The 12,893-nt window shown below is 71.7% G+C and overlaps 2 protein-coding genes and 1 non-coding gene across 5 annotated transcripts in view; all 3 read right to left on the bottom strand.

Moving 5' to 3' along the window:
• Positions 1 to 1,453: 1,453 nt before the first annotated feature.
• Positions 1,454 to 4,059, bottom strand: RPL10 (ribosomal protein L10). 2 transcript variants are annotated; one of them, XM_074571433.1, is made up of 7 exons: positions 3,769 to 4,059; positions 3,587 to 3,631; positions 3,327 to 3,385; positions 3,093 to 3,200; positions 2,855 to 2,993; positions 1,961 to 2,123; positions 1,454 to 1,760 (listed from the first exon to the last, which is right to left on the bottom strand). In XM_074571433.1, exons 2-7 carry the CDS (start codon positions 3,607 to 3,609, stop codon positions 1,605 to 1,607), a joined length of 648 nt encoding a protein of 215 aa, XP_074427534.1. In that variant the 5' UTR covers positions 3,610 to 3,631; positions 3,769 to 4,059; the 3' UTR covers positions 1,454 to 1,604. The 2 variants fall into 2 exon arrangements, with proteins under 2 accessions (XP_074427534.1, XP_074427532.1); XM_074571431.1 differs by lacking the exon at positions 3,769 to 4,059 and having other exon boundaries at positions 3,587 to 3,762.
• Positions 2,200 to 2,345, bottom strand: LOC141736843 (small nucleolar RNA SNORA70). The gene has a single exon (XR_012585066.1). It is a non-coding gene; the product is annotated as a small nucleolar RNA SNORA70 (small nucleolar RNA).
• A 705-nt stretch (positions 4,060 to 4,764) lies between the features above and the next one.
• FLNA (filamin A) overlaps positions 4,765 to 12,893 on the bottom strand; it is a 33,139-nt gene continuing 25,010 nt past the window's right edge. For both annotated transcript variants that reach the window (XM_074571415.1, XM_074571416.1), the window contains 7 exons: positions 12,227 to 12,364; positions 11,992 to 12,107; positions 10,011 to 10,143; positions 8,869 to 9,045; positions 7,612 to 7,830; positions 5,953 to 6,195; positions 4,765 to 5,401 (listed from right to left, as the gene is read on the bottom strand). In XM_074571415.1, the coding sequence (XP_074427516.1) occupies positions 5,214 to 5,401; positions 5,953 to 6,195; positions 7,612 to 7,830; positions 8,869 to 9,045; positions 10,011 to 10,143; positions 11,992 to 12,107; positions 12,227 to 12,364 (1,214 nt within the window). In that variant the 3' untranslated portion in view covers positions 4,765 to 5,213. The remainder of the gene's footprint in view (positions 5,402 to 5,952; positions 6,196 to 7,611; positions 7,831 to 8,868; positions 9,046 to 10,010; positions 10,144 to 11,991; positions 12,108 to 12,226; positions 12,365 to 12,893) is intronic.

Raw genomic sequence — 12,893 nt, 5'->3', positions numbered from 1 at the left:
TGCCCGGAGCTGGGCGCGGTGGCGCCCGGGGAAAACCCGGCGGCGGATCCCCCGCGGCGCCGGGCTGAGCCAGGCCGAGCTGCGCCGGTACCGGCAGCTGCGGGGGCGGCTCGGGGGCGCGGCGGGCGGCCGGGCCGAGCTGGCGCTGCTGGAGGAGGAGCTGCGGCACCTGGAGTTCAAGTGCCGGCACCTGCTGCGGGCGCAGAAGATGGAGCGGCTGCGGGAGCGCTGCCTGCGGGCCTGGCTGGAGGCGGCGGGGGCCGAGCCGCCCTGGCCGACATCTCGGAGGCGCCCGAGCGGGACAGCACCAGCGCCTACAACACCGGCGAGAGCTGCCGCAGCTCCCCGCTGCTGCGGGGGCTGGGGGGGCCGCCCCCCAAGGGCCAGCGGGGGCAAGCGGCCCGGCCGCGACCGGCTGCTGAAGGCCCGGGCCATCAAGATCCTGGAGGAGCGCGGCGGCGGCTCCACCACCGACGACGACGCCCGCAGCGAGCTCAAGACCGGCCGCTACTGGAGCCGGGAGCAGCGCAGCAGCACCTGGCCCGGGCCCGGGAGCAGCGGCGGCGCCGGGAGCTGCTGCTGCAGGACGGGGGGAGGCGGCGGCGGCGGCGGCAGCGGCCGGGGGGGTCCCGAGCCGCCGCCGCTGCCCCCCGGGGCCGCCGCGGGCGGGGGGAGCCGGCGCGGGCTCCGCAAGCGCAGCCGCCGCATCCTGGACAACTGGGCCACCATCCAGGAGATTCTGGCGCGGGGGGGCCGGGGGGAAGGCGGCCGCCTCGACAACCCCCTGCTCTCCGTCACCACCGTCTGACCCGGGGGGGGGCACCGATAGCCCCCCCCCCCCCCCCCCCCCAGTGTGAGTGCGGGGGGGCAGGGGCACCCCACAGCTTGAGGGGGCTGCTGCCCCCCACCCCCGACTTTGGGGGTCCTCCCCCTCCCTCCCAGCCCCCCCCCCCCCCCCCAAGCACAAGGGGGAACGGGGGCGCCCCCCCAGCCCCCCCCCCTCGTTGTCGTGTCTGTGAATGTGGCTGGTTTTGGGTTAGGTTTGATTTTTTTTTTTAAAAACGCCCTCAAAATTCCCCCCCCAGGGGCTGGGAGGGACCCAGGCATCCCGGCCCAGCCCCCCCCCCCCCCCCAAAAAGCCTGGGGTGCTCCCCCCCCCCATCCCCCATGTCCGCCCCTCCCCGCTGTCCCCACTGTCACTGTCTGTACAGACCCGGGGGGGGGAGGGGGGGCTGCATCTGGGGAATAAAGCGAAGCCTCGTTTTTACTCATTTCACCCCGTTTGTGCAGCCTCGTCCCTTGGGGGGGGGGGGGGCTGTGGGGGTGTGTGGAAGGGGCCCCCCAGAAACCCTCAGACCCCAATACCCCCAATACCCGCCCCCCCCCAGCTCCAGCCACCCTCCGAACTCCCACATTTCCCCCCCCCCCCCCCTCCAAAAAAAACAGGCCGCCGGGCAGTAGAAGGGGGGGGCCTTCCCCCCCCCCAGACCTTTATTCCTGCCAGGACCCCAAAAGCCCCCAACGCCCCCCCGCGGGGGCTCCCTGAGGGCTCCCGGGGGTACCCTGGAGGGAGGGCGCTGGGGGGGGGGGCGCTCCGGGGGGGCTCAGGCCGCGTGCAGCGCCCGCCAGCGGTCGAGGGGCCCCCGGCAGGGGACGTACTTGACCCCGCAGCCGTCGGGGATGAGCCGCTTCTGGGCCACCATGTCCTCGAAGGCGTCGGCGTTGAACTTGGTGAACCCCCACTTCTTGGAGATGTGGATCTGGGGGGGGGGGGGGGCGGGGGGGGGGTCAGGGGCACCCCAAAACCCCACACGGTGTCACACCCCCCCCTAGAACCCCCCTCAGCGGCGCAGCCCCCCCAAAAGGTGCTGGGCGCCGGCCTTGGGGTGACGCGAGGGTGCCCCAGAGGATGCCGACACCCCCCCGCGGTGTGTCCCCGTCCCCCCCCCCCCGGCGGTACCTTCTGCCTCCCCGGGAACTTGAACTTGGCGCGGCGAAGGGCCTCCACCACGTGCTCCTTGTTCTGGGCCTTGGTGCGGATGGACATGATCACCTGCCCGATGTGCACCCGCGCCACCGTCCCCTGCGGCTTCCCGAAGGCCCCCCGCATCCCCGTCTGCAGCCTGGGGAGGGGGGCGGGGGGGAGGGTGAGCGGGGGGGATCCCCCCCCCGGCACCCCCAGACCCCGCCGGGGGGAGGGGTTGTGCCCCGGCCCCTTTGGGCGCCCCGCGGGGGGGTTGGTGGGTGAGCGGGGCACCCTACACAGCCGGGGGGTTCTGTGCGCAGCCAGTGCACGCCGGGGCCCCACGGGAAGGGGGGGCCACGGCCGGCTTAATTAGCTGCGGGGGGGTAGGGGGACCCCAGACTCCGTTGGGGGGGGGAGCACCACAAAGCATAGGGCACCCCCCCAAACCCACCCGGGACCCTCCGCCCTGGAGGCAGCCCCAGGTTTGCACACGCCCCCCCCCCCCCCCCCCCGCGGAACCATCGCAGCCCAGCGACACCCCACAACTGAAGGGTGCCCCTCCCCCGGTCTGTTTTCTAAGGGAAATCCCTGCACCCCCCAAGTGGCCTCAGAGTATCCCCCCCCCCCACTGCGGGAGACACCCCCCGACACCCAGAGAGGCCTCCCGGACACCCGGCCCCGGGGGTGGCCGCGCACCCCCCTCTCTATTTCGGGGCACACCCCCCCCCTCTGGGGCTGCCCAGCGCAGATCGGGCACTACGGGGGGTTCCTCCCCTACCCCACCCCCTCCCACTTCTGGGGAACCACCCCGGTTTCGGCCCGGCCCGGCTCCCCCCCCGCCGCCCGGGGTCTGGGGGAGCCCCCCCGGGGGTTTGGGGGAGCCCCGACCTGTCGGCGCCGGCGCAGGAAAGCATCTTGTTGATGCGGATGACATGGAAGGGGTGGAGGCGGACGCGGATGTGGAACCCGTCCTTCCCGCAGCTCTTCACCATGTACTTGTTGGCGCAGATGCGGGCGGCCTCCAGCGCTGGGGGGAGGGGAAACGGGAGGGGGGGCGGTGTGTGTGTCACGGCGTGGGACGCACACACACACGGCCCGGGGTCACCCCAGCCCCCCCCGGACTCACCCTCCGAGCTGAGCTGCTCGTACTCGTCCGACACCATGTGCCCGCACAGTGGGAACTCGTCCACCTTCGCCTTCTTCCGCCCCAGGTCGAAAATGCGGATTTTGGGATCTGCGGAGGAAAGCGGCGGCGTCAGGAGCGACCCCTCCCCCGGACCGGGCTCCCCCCCCGCCGCCAGGCTCGGGAGGGGCCGGCGGGCTGCACCCCAAGACGGGCTGGAGGGGGCTCCGGACTCACCAGGGACCCCCCGGCAGAAGCGGGACTTGGGGTACGGCTTGTTCTTGCAGTACCGGTAGCTGTTGGAGGGGCGGCAGTGAGGGGGGGGGGGCAAAGGGACCCCCAAAAAGCGACCCCAAAACCCACCGAGCACCTTCGCTCCCCCTCACCGCCCCCAGCTCGACCCCCCACCCCCAACTGCCCCCGCCCCCGCCGTGACGTGCCTCAACGTCACCACCACCCCCCCACCACCCCCCACGCCGTGACGTCACGTGGCTCACCATCGCGCCGGGCGGCGGCCCATGGCGGCTCCGGGCCGTGCGGACCTGCAGGGGAGGGAGAGCGGGACGCGTCGGGGGTGAAGGGACACCCTGGGGGCGGCGGCGCGGCCTGCGGACCCCGCCGGGGCCCGGGGTCCCCCCCGCGGCCTGCCCTGGCCCGGCCGCGCCCGCCCCTCGCTCACCTCACCCAGCGCCGAAGAGAGGACGGCGGCGCCTGCGCGCTCCTTATATACCGCGCCCACCCACCAGCTTCCGGCCACGCCCCTCAACTTCCGGCGACGCTCTGGCCGTCTACGGAGGACCCGCCCGCGGGGAGGCGATGGGATGCGCCCACTCGCCGCCGCCGCCGGGGAGTCGTCGCCGCCGCCCCGAGGAGCCGGAGGGCCGGGAGGGGACGAGGGGGGCGCGGCGGGGGGCTCCGGGCGCCTCTCCCCGGCTTTAAAGGCGGAAGCGCCGCTCTAGCGGGCCCGCCCGCCATAGAGAGGTGAAACAGCCAATCAGCGAGCGCGGCGGTGGCCCGCGAGCCGCGCGCAGGCGCGGTCCCTCCCGGCGCTCTAGGCGGCGCGTGGCGCCATAGAGATGTGCGCATGCGCGCGGGGCGGCAGCGACGTGACTGGCCCGTCCCCGGCGGGGGGCGTTCGGGCGCATGCGCAGGGCTCTCTCGCCGCTGATTGGGCAGAGCCAGGGGCTCTATTTGCATGGTCCCGCCTCCCCGCATAAATTAAACCCGAGTGGGCGGGGCACGCCGTCTCATTTGCATATGGGGCGGTGCGATCCCCTGCGGCGCGCCCGGCTCCGCCCCCTCCCCCGGGGGACCCCGCTGTATCGAGGCCCCCACGTGACCCCCCCAATGTATAGAGACCCCCCCCGATGTATAGGCGCCCCCACGTGACCCCCCCCAGCGTATAGACACCCCCCCCAATGTATAGGGAACCCCCCCTTTGCCCCCAGCCCTCCCCTTGCCCTCTGGCTCCCCCATATATAGGTGACCCCCCCCCAGTACAGGGGACCCACAACGTATAGGAGACCCCCCCGCCCCCCCCCCATATGGGGCCTTCCCCCGTCTACAGACCTCCCCCCCCCCGGGAGGAGCCCCCCCAGGCCCTGCCCCATCCACCAGGCTCCCCCCAGCCCCATACATCCCCCCCCACGCCCCCCCCGCACGACAGGAGGCCCAGTGAAGCAGAACGAGTTTTATTGGGGTTCCCCCCCCCGGGACCCCCGCTTTGGGGGTGGGGTGGGGGGGGGGCAGCGCCAGGGCCCCCCCGGGGCAAGTTACAAAATTAAAATAAAATAAAACCAGAAAAAAAAAAAAAAAGAAATAAAAGGGGGGGGCGGGGGGGGGGGGCGGTGTGAGGGGGGCAGTGGCGGGGGGGGGGGGGGGCAGCAGTGTCCCCAAAGCGGGGGGGGGGGGGTGTCCCCGAAGCGGGGGGTGGGGTGTCCCCAATCTTGGGGTGGGGGGGGGGAAGGTGTCCCCCAAACTGGGGTTTTTTCTCCCCAAAGTGGGGGGGTGTCCCCGCGCCGGAGGTGGGGGGGGAAGGGGGGGGGGGGGGAGGGTTCTCTGCGCCCCCGGCTGGGGTTTGGGGGGGGGGGGTGTGGTGGATTTTTTGGGGTGTCCCCCCCCCCCTCAGGGGACGGAGAGGCGGAAGGGGCTGTTGGGGACGTGCTGGTCCCCCCACTTGACCACCAGCAGGTACTCGCCCCGCTCCCGCAGCAGGTAGCCCACGTTGTAGAGTTGGTTGCCCAAGTGCTTGACCACGATCTCCTCGCAGGGGGAGCGCGGGCCCTGCACCCCCACCAGCAGCATGTTGTTCCCTGGGGGGGGGGATAAAAGCCGGGGGGGGGGGGGGGTCAGGACGAGGAGGAGGAGGAGGAGGAAGGGGGGGGGCAACCAAAAAATGCAGGGGGGGCAACCACAAACAGGGGGAGGGACCCACAAACAGCCCCCCCCCCCCCCCCCGAGGGTGCCCAATGCAAAGAGCCCCCCCCCCCCAAAAGCAGCCCCCCCCAATAAAACCTGTCCCCCCCCCCCCCAAAGGGACACCCCCAAACCCAGCCGAAGGACACCTCAAAAACCGGCCCCCCCCAAAAAAAAACCCAGCTCCCCCCAAAAACAGCCCCCCCCCCCAAAAAAACACCTCAGCCCCCCCCAACGGACACCCCAAAACTGCCCCCCCCTCCCCCGCCCCCCAAAAAATGTCTGACCCCCCCCCCTCTTCCCCCCCCCGGGGCTCTCAGCACCCCTCGGGCGGGGAGGGGGGGGTTGTCCCCCAAAACCCGGGCTGGCCCCCCCCCCGCCCCCCCCCCGCCGACACATGGGGGGTGTCCCCAGCCCCGCGCCCCCCCCCCGCGCCCCCCCCACGCACCGGCCTTGCTGCAGTCGAGGGTGAAGGAGTTCTTCTGGCCCAGGAAGGCCTTGCTCAGCCCCAGCCCTTTGGCCACCACTTTGCTGGCGTCCGAGGGGAATTTGGGGGGGCCCGCGGGGGGGGCGCCCCCCCCCACCGCCGACGATGCCGCCGACGCGGCCCCCCCGGCCTCGGCCCGGCCCCCCGCCTCCACCAGCACCGAGGAGCTCTCGCGCAGGCTGTGGCTGCTCACCAGCCGCGGGCCTGGGGGGCACACGGAGTGGGGGGGGGGGGGGTCAGCGCCCCACGGAGCCCCCCCCGCACCCCGACGCTGCCCCATAGAGCGCCCCCCCCCCCCCCCCCCCAACCGCCCCACGGGGACCAACACTGCCCCACGGACACCCCTACGCCCCCTAAACTGCGCCACCCCCCACCACTGCACCCCAGAACCCCCCATGACCCTTCTGACCCCCCCCGGACCCCCCGTGACTCCTCCTCCTGCCCCACAAGTACCCCACAACCCCCCCTCCTGCCCCACCGCCCTCCCCACAGCCCCCCCAAACCCCTCCTTCTGCCCCCCCAAATGCCCCCCACCGCCCTCCCCGCAGCCCCCCAGCCCCCCCAAACCCTTAATCCTGCCCCCCCAAACCCCCCCATAGCCCTTCCTCCTGCCCCCCACATGCCCCCCAGCCCCCCCAACCCTTCCTCCTGCCCCCCAAGTACCCCCACAACCCCCCCTCCTGCCCCCCCATGTCCCTCCCTGCAGCCCCCCAGCCCTCCCAAATGCCCCCCAGCCCCCCAAGTACCCCCACAACCCCCCTCCTGCCCCCCCCCCCTCCACTGCCCCCCAGCCCCCCCAAATGTCCCCCAGCCCCCCAAGTACCCCCACAACCCCCCCTCCTGCCCCCCCACCTCCCTCCACCACCCTCCCCACAGCCCCCCAGCCCCCCAAGTACCCCCACAACCCGCCTCCTGCCCCCCACCTCCCTCCACGGCCCTCCCCGCAGCCCCCCAGCCCCCCCAAATGCCCCCCAGCCCCCCAAGTACCCCCACAACCCCCCCTCCTGCCCCCCCCTCCCTCCACCGCCCTCCCCGCAGCCCCCCAGCCCCCCAAGTACCCCCACAACCCCCCCTCCTGCCCCCCCTCCCTCCACCGCCCTCCCCGCAGCCCCCCAGCCCCCCAAATGCCCCCCAGCCCCCCAAGTACCCCCACAACCCCCCCTCCTGCCCCCCCCCTCCACCGCCCTCCCCGCAGCCCCCCAGCCCCCCCAAATGCCCCCCAGCCCCCCAAGTACCCCCACAACCCCCCCTCCTGCCCCCCCACCTCCCTCCACCACCCTCCCCACAGCCCCCCAGCCCCCCAAGTACCCCCACAACCCCCCCTCCTGCCCCCCCACCTCCCTCCACCGCCCTCCCCGCAGCCCCCCAGCCCCCCCAAATGCCCCCCAGCCCCCTAAGTACCCCCACAACCCCCCCTCCTGCCCCCCCACCTCCCTCCACCGCCCTCCCCGCAGCCCCCCAGCCCCCCAAGTACCCCCACAACCCCCCCTCCTGCCCCCCCACCTCCCTCCCCGCAGCCCCCCAGCCCCCCAAGTACCCCCACAACCCCCCCTCCTGCCCCCTCATGTCCCTCCCCCCAGCCCCCCCGCCCCCCCAAGTACCCCCCAGCCCCCCCCGCACCGGTGATCTTGGCCTTGAAGGGGCTGCCGGCGATGTGGTGGGGGCCCCCGAACTTGATGGCGATGAGGTAGCTGCCGGGGGCCATGGGGGTGTAGGTGACGCGGTAGCCCTCGGGGCACTCCCGGCACTCCATCTTCACCTTGGAGGGGCCCTCGATGGTGACGGCCAGCGCCCCGGGGCCCGCCTTGGCCGTGTTCACCACGAACTCCGCCGGGGAGCCTGCAGGGGGGGACGCGGGACGGGGGGGGGTCACCCACGGCCCCCCAGGGGCCTCCGAGACCCCATGGAGGCCCCTGAGTCCCGTGGGGGCTCCCAAGACACCGTAAGAGGCCACTGAATCCCATGGGGGCTCCCAGACCCCACAGAGGCCCCCTAAGACCCCACAGAAGCCCCCCAACCCCACGGGGGCTCCCAAGACCCCATAGAGGCCCCCCAGCCCCACGGGGGCTCCCAAGACCCCATAAGAGGCCACTGAATCCCATGGGGGCTCCCAGACCCCACAGAGGCCCCCTAAGACCCCACAGAAGCCCCCCAGCCCCACGGGGGCTCCCAAGACCCCACAGAGGCCCCCTGAGACCCCACAGAAGCCCCCCAACCCCACGGGGGCTCCCAAGACCCCACAGAGGCCCCCCAGCCCCACGGGGGCTCCCAAGACCCCATAAGAGGCCACTGAATCCCATGGGGGCTCCAAGACCTATAGAGGCCCCAAACAGGCTCCCAGACCCCACAGAGGCCCCCTAAGACCCTGTAGGTGCCCCCCAGCCCCACAGGGGCTCCCAAGACCCCATAGAGGCCCCCTAAGACCCCACGGAGGCCCCCCAGCCCCACAAGGTCTTCCAAGCAGAAGACCCCCCCCCCCAACTTCATGCGGTCCACCAAGACCCCGTTGAAGCCCCCCCAGTCCCACGGGGACTCCCAAGACCCCACAGAGGCCCCCTGAGACCCCACAGAGGCCCCCCAACCCCACGGGGGCTCCCAAGACCCCATAGAGGCCCCCTAAGACCCCGTAGAGGCCCCCCAGCCCCACGGGCTCCCCACCGACCCCCCCCCAATTCCCTCAGACCCCCTGCGCAGACCCCGCAGAGGCCCCCCCCCCCCCCCCCCCCAACTCTACGGGGGCTCCCGAGACCCCACAGAAGCCCCCGAAGATGCTCCAGAGGCCCCCAAAGATGCTGTAGAGACCTCCCAAAGACGCCGTAGAAGCCCCCGGAGACCCCGTAGGAGCCCCCCCAAAGACACCCCCCCCCCCCTCGTTACCTGTGGTGCCCCCCTCCAGGCCGGGCCCGTAGGCGGAGACGAGGCCGGGGTCCCCCGCCTGCCCCGGCTCCCCCACCCGCACCTTGAAGGGGCTGCCGGGGATGTGGGACCCCTCGAACTTGACGTCGATGGAGTAGACCCCGTTCTCCCGCGGGATGAACCGCACCGCGTACTTGTCTGGGGGGGGGGGGGGACACACGGTCAGGGGGGACCCGCAGAGCCCCCCACAACACCCCCCCAGGGCCCTCGGAGCCCCCCGAGACCTACCTTGTGAGACACGGCCCCGGGGGGCACCCCAAAACCCTCCCTCAGCCCCCCCGCCACGTATGGGGGGGACCCCAAAAGGGGTCCAGTGGGGCCAGCCAGGTCCCCCCCCCCGCCCCAAAAACACCCTTCGCTGGGGGTAAAGGGGGGCCCCCGCAGCCTCCTGGTACCCCGAAACTGAGCCAACGGGGGCAGAGGGAGCCCCCAAAGTGGGGGGGACGCCAAAACCCTCCCCCGAAGTGGGGGGGGACCCCAAGACCCTCCCTCAAAGTGGGTGGCACACCCCAAACCCCTCCCCCAAAGTGGGGGTGGACCCCAAAATCCTCTCCAAAAGGGGAGGGGACACCCCAAAACACTCCCCCAAGGTGGGGGGGACCCCAAAACCCTCCCCCAAAGTGGGGGGGACCCCAAAATCCTCCCCCAAAGTAGGGGGGACAGCCCAAACCCCTTCCCCAAAGTGGGGGGGACCCCAAAATCCTCTCCAAAAGGGGAGGGGACACCCCAAAACCCTCCCACAAAGTGGGGGGGGACCCCAAAACACCCCCAAAATAGGCGGGACAGCCCAAACCCCTTCCCCAAAGTGGGGGGGACCCCAAAATCCTCCCCCAAAGTGTGGGGGACAGCCCAAGCCCCTTCCCCAAAGTGGGGGGGGACCCCAAAATCCTCTCCAAAAGGGGAGGGGACACCCCCAAAACCCTCCCCCAAAGTGGGGCGCCCCCCCCCAAACCAGCAGGTTGCGCCGTCCCCGTGTCCCCGTCCCTCGCCATGGCGCGGGGCTGGCAGGAGGGAGCCCCGGGGGAGGGCGGCAGGCGTTTTGGGGGGGGGGTGGGGGGGCACGGCGGGTTTTTGGGGGTCCCCGGGGGGGGGGGTCCCCTCACCTTCGGTGACCTCGGTGATGTGACACTCCTCCAGGGCCCCCGAGGGGCTGTGCACCTTGGCGTCCAGCACCCCCTTGGCCCCGTTGAGGCTGACGGCGAAGGAGGCCGGCTGGTGCACCTTCAGCCCCGACTCCTGGGGGGCACACACCGTCAGCTGGGGGGGGGGGGGGGGAAGCCCCCCCGAAACCGGGGGGGGGGGGGGACACACCCACCCAAATCCCGGGGGAGCCCCCCCAGAACCCTCCCCCCTTGTGGGTGACACCGGCGTTGGGGGGGCAACAGCCCCAGATCCCAGCCTGGATGGCTCTGGGGGGGTGGGTATGAAGACACACCCCCCCCCCCCCAAACCCTCCACCCCCCCAAAATACCCCGGGGGGGGGGAATAACACCCCCAAAACCTCCCCCCCAAAAAATTCAGGAGGATAACAGCCCCTAATCCTCTCAACCCCCCAAAAGACAACGCCCCCAAAACCTCCCCCCCCCCCCCCAAAAAAACCTCCCCCCCAAAAAGCAGGGGGGGAAGCACCCCCAAATCCTCACCCCCCACAATCCCAGGGGATGGAACACCCCCAAAATTCACCCCCCCCCCCAAAAATGGGGGGATAACACCCCCAACTCCTCACCCACCACAAAACCAGGGTGGGATAAGAAACACACCCCCCCCCCCCCCCCGAAAAAAAAAACAGGGGGGGATGAACACCCCCAAATCCTCACCCCAAATAACCCGGGGGGGGGGGTTTACCCCCCCCCCCCCCCCCCCCCCAGACAACCCTGGTGGGGCCGAGACCCCAAGTAACCCCGGGGTGGGGGGGAACCTGCACCCCGAAACACCCCCAGGAGGGATCTGCACCCCGAAATCCCCACAGAGGGGGGGGATCCCCCCCCCCCCCCACGGCCCCGGGGAGGCCCCGACCCCAAAATAACGAGGCGGGGGGGGTGTCTCCCAGGGGGCGGGGGAATTTGGGGGGTGTCAGGGGAGCCCCCCCCCCACCCCACGCCCCACTTACCTTGTGGGGCCGGAGAGCTTAACGGGAGAGAACGGGGGTCCCCGGGGTTTGGGGGGGTCTTGGGGGGGCCGTTCTCTCCCGCTAAGGCCCCTCCGGGCCCCGGGGTCGCCCCCCCCCGAGCTGGGGGGAAGGGGGGGGCGACGGGGGGGCTGTTAATAGCCTTTAAAAGAGACACGAGAGAAGACCCCCGGGACCCGCCACGGCTGGGGGGGGCACGGGCTGCCTGCGCAGGGACCCCGAACCCCCTGAGCTACAGCCCCCCCCCGACCCCCCCCCTCTGGACTCTCCTAAAGACGGAGGGGCCTCTGAACCCCTCCAGAAACGCTATTAGAGCCCCCCCAAAGCTATAACCCCCCCCCCAAAGCTGCCCCGAGGCTACGCTGACCCTGCAGACACCCCGAAACCCCCCCAAAATCCCCCTCTGGGGCTACGCTGACCCTGCAGACACCCCGAAATGCCCCCCCCACGCCCCACTGACCCTGCAGACACCCTGAAACGCCCCCTAAATCCCCCCCCGAGACCCACTGACCCTGCAGACACCCCAAAACTCCCCCTAAACCCCCCCCCAGAGCCCCACTGACCCTACGGACACCCCAAAACTCCCCCTAAACCCCCCCCAGAGCCCCACTGACCCTACAGACACCCCAAAACTCCCCCTAAATCCCCCCCCAGAGCCCCACTGACCCTACAGACACCCCAAAACTCCCCCTAAACCCCCCCCAGAGCCCCACTGACCCTACGGACACCCCAAAACTCCCCCTAAACCCCCCCCCAGAGCCCCACTGACCCTACGGACACCCCAAAACTCCCCCTAAATCCCCCTCTGGGGCTACGCTGACCCTGCAGACACCCCAAAGCCCCCTGAATCCGCCTCCCAGAGGCTGTGCTGCCCCCCCCGCCCCCCAGCCCTGCGCCTGGCGGTGCCGTGCCCAGCCGGGGGGGGTGGGAGGGGGGGGTTTCTCCCGGTGCCTCACCTGAAGGCTAGAAACAGTCAGGCGGCGGGCGGCGTCGCAGGGGGCCGTGGCCGCCACCACGAAGGGGCTCTCGGGGATGTGCTCCTCGTTGAACTTCACCGACACCTCGTAGTCGCCTGGGGACGGGGACGGGGGGGGACACAGCGTTAGTGGGAGGGGGGGCGGGTGTCCCTGCCTGCCCCTGACACCCCCCCCCCACCTCCACCCCAACCCCACCCCCCTCCCGGCCCCGTACCGGGCTCCTGGACGACGTAGGAGACGCCGCAGGATCCGTCCTTGCGGTCCTCGAAGGCGATCTCGGCTTTGCTGGGTCCCTCCACGGCGATGGAGAGGCCCCCGGCCCCCGCCTCCCGCGTCCAGATGCTGAATTCGGCTGGGGGGGGAGGTGGGGGGGGGTGTCAGGGCCCCCTCCGAAGGCTTGACACCCCCCCGCCCCCAATCTCGGGGGGCAGCCCCCCGGTTCCTCCCCAGCCGGGCCAGTTCGAGGGACCCGGGACCAGTCGAGGAGCCCAGGCTGGATTCAGGGGAGCTCTGGGTTTGGGGGGGGGCGGGAAGGGAGGGAGCCTCAGATGGTTTTGGGGAGCCCCAGTTAGGATTTGGGGAGCGCCCCCCCCGATTTTGGGGAGCCCCAGATGGAGTTAGGCAGACCCTAGGGGTTTCAGGGAGCCCTACAGGGAATTGGGGAGCCCCCCCGTGGGTTTTGGGGAGCCCTAGATGGATTTGGGGAGCCCCCCGTGGGTTTCAGGGAGCCCTAGATGGATTTGGGGAGCCCCCCACAGATTTTGGGGAGCCCCTACGGTTTTCAGGGAGCCCCAGATGGATTTGGGGAGCCCCGGTTAGGATTTGGGGAGCCCCCCATAGATTTTTGGGGAGCCTCTATGGGTTTCGGAGAGCACCCCGTG

This window comes from Larus michahellis, unplaced genomic scaffold, assembly GCF_964199755.1.
Source record: "Larus michahellis unplaced genomic scaffold, bLarMic1.1 SCAFFOLD_54, whole genome shotgun sequence".
Classification (NCBI taxonomy): domain Eukaryota; kingdom Metazoa; phylum Chordata; class Aves; order Charadriiformes; family Laridae; genus Larus; species Larus michahellis.
Note: the sequence above shows the minus strand (reverse complement) of the source record. Positions and strands in the feature narration are given on the sequence as shown.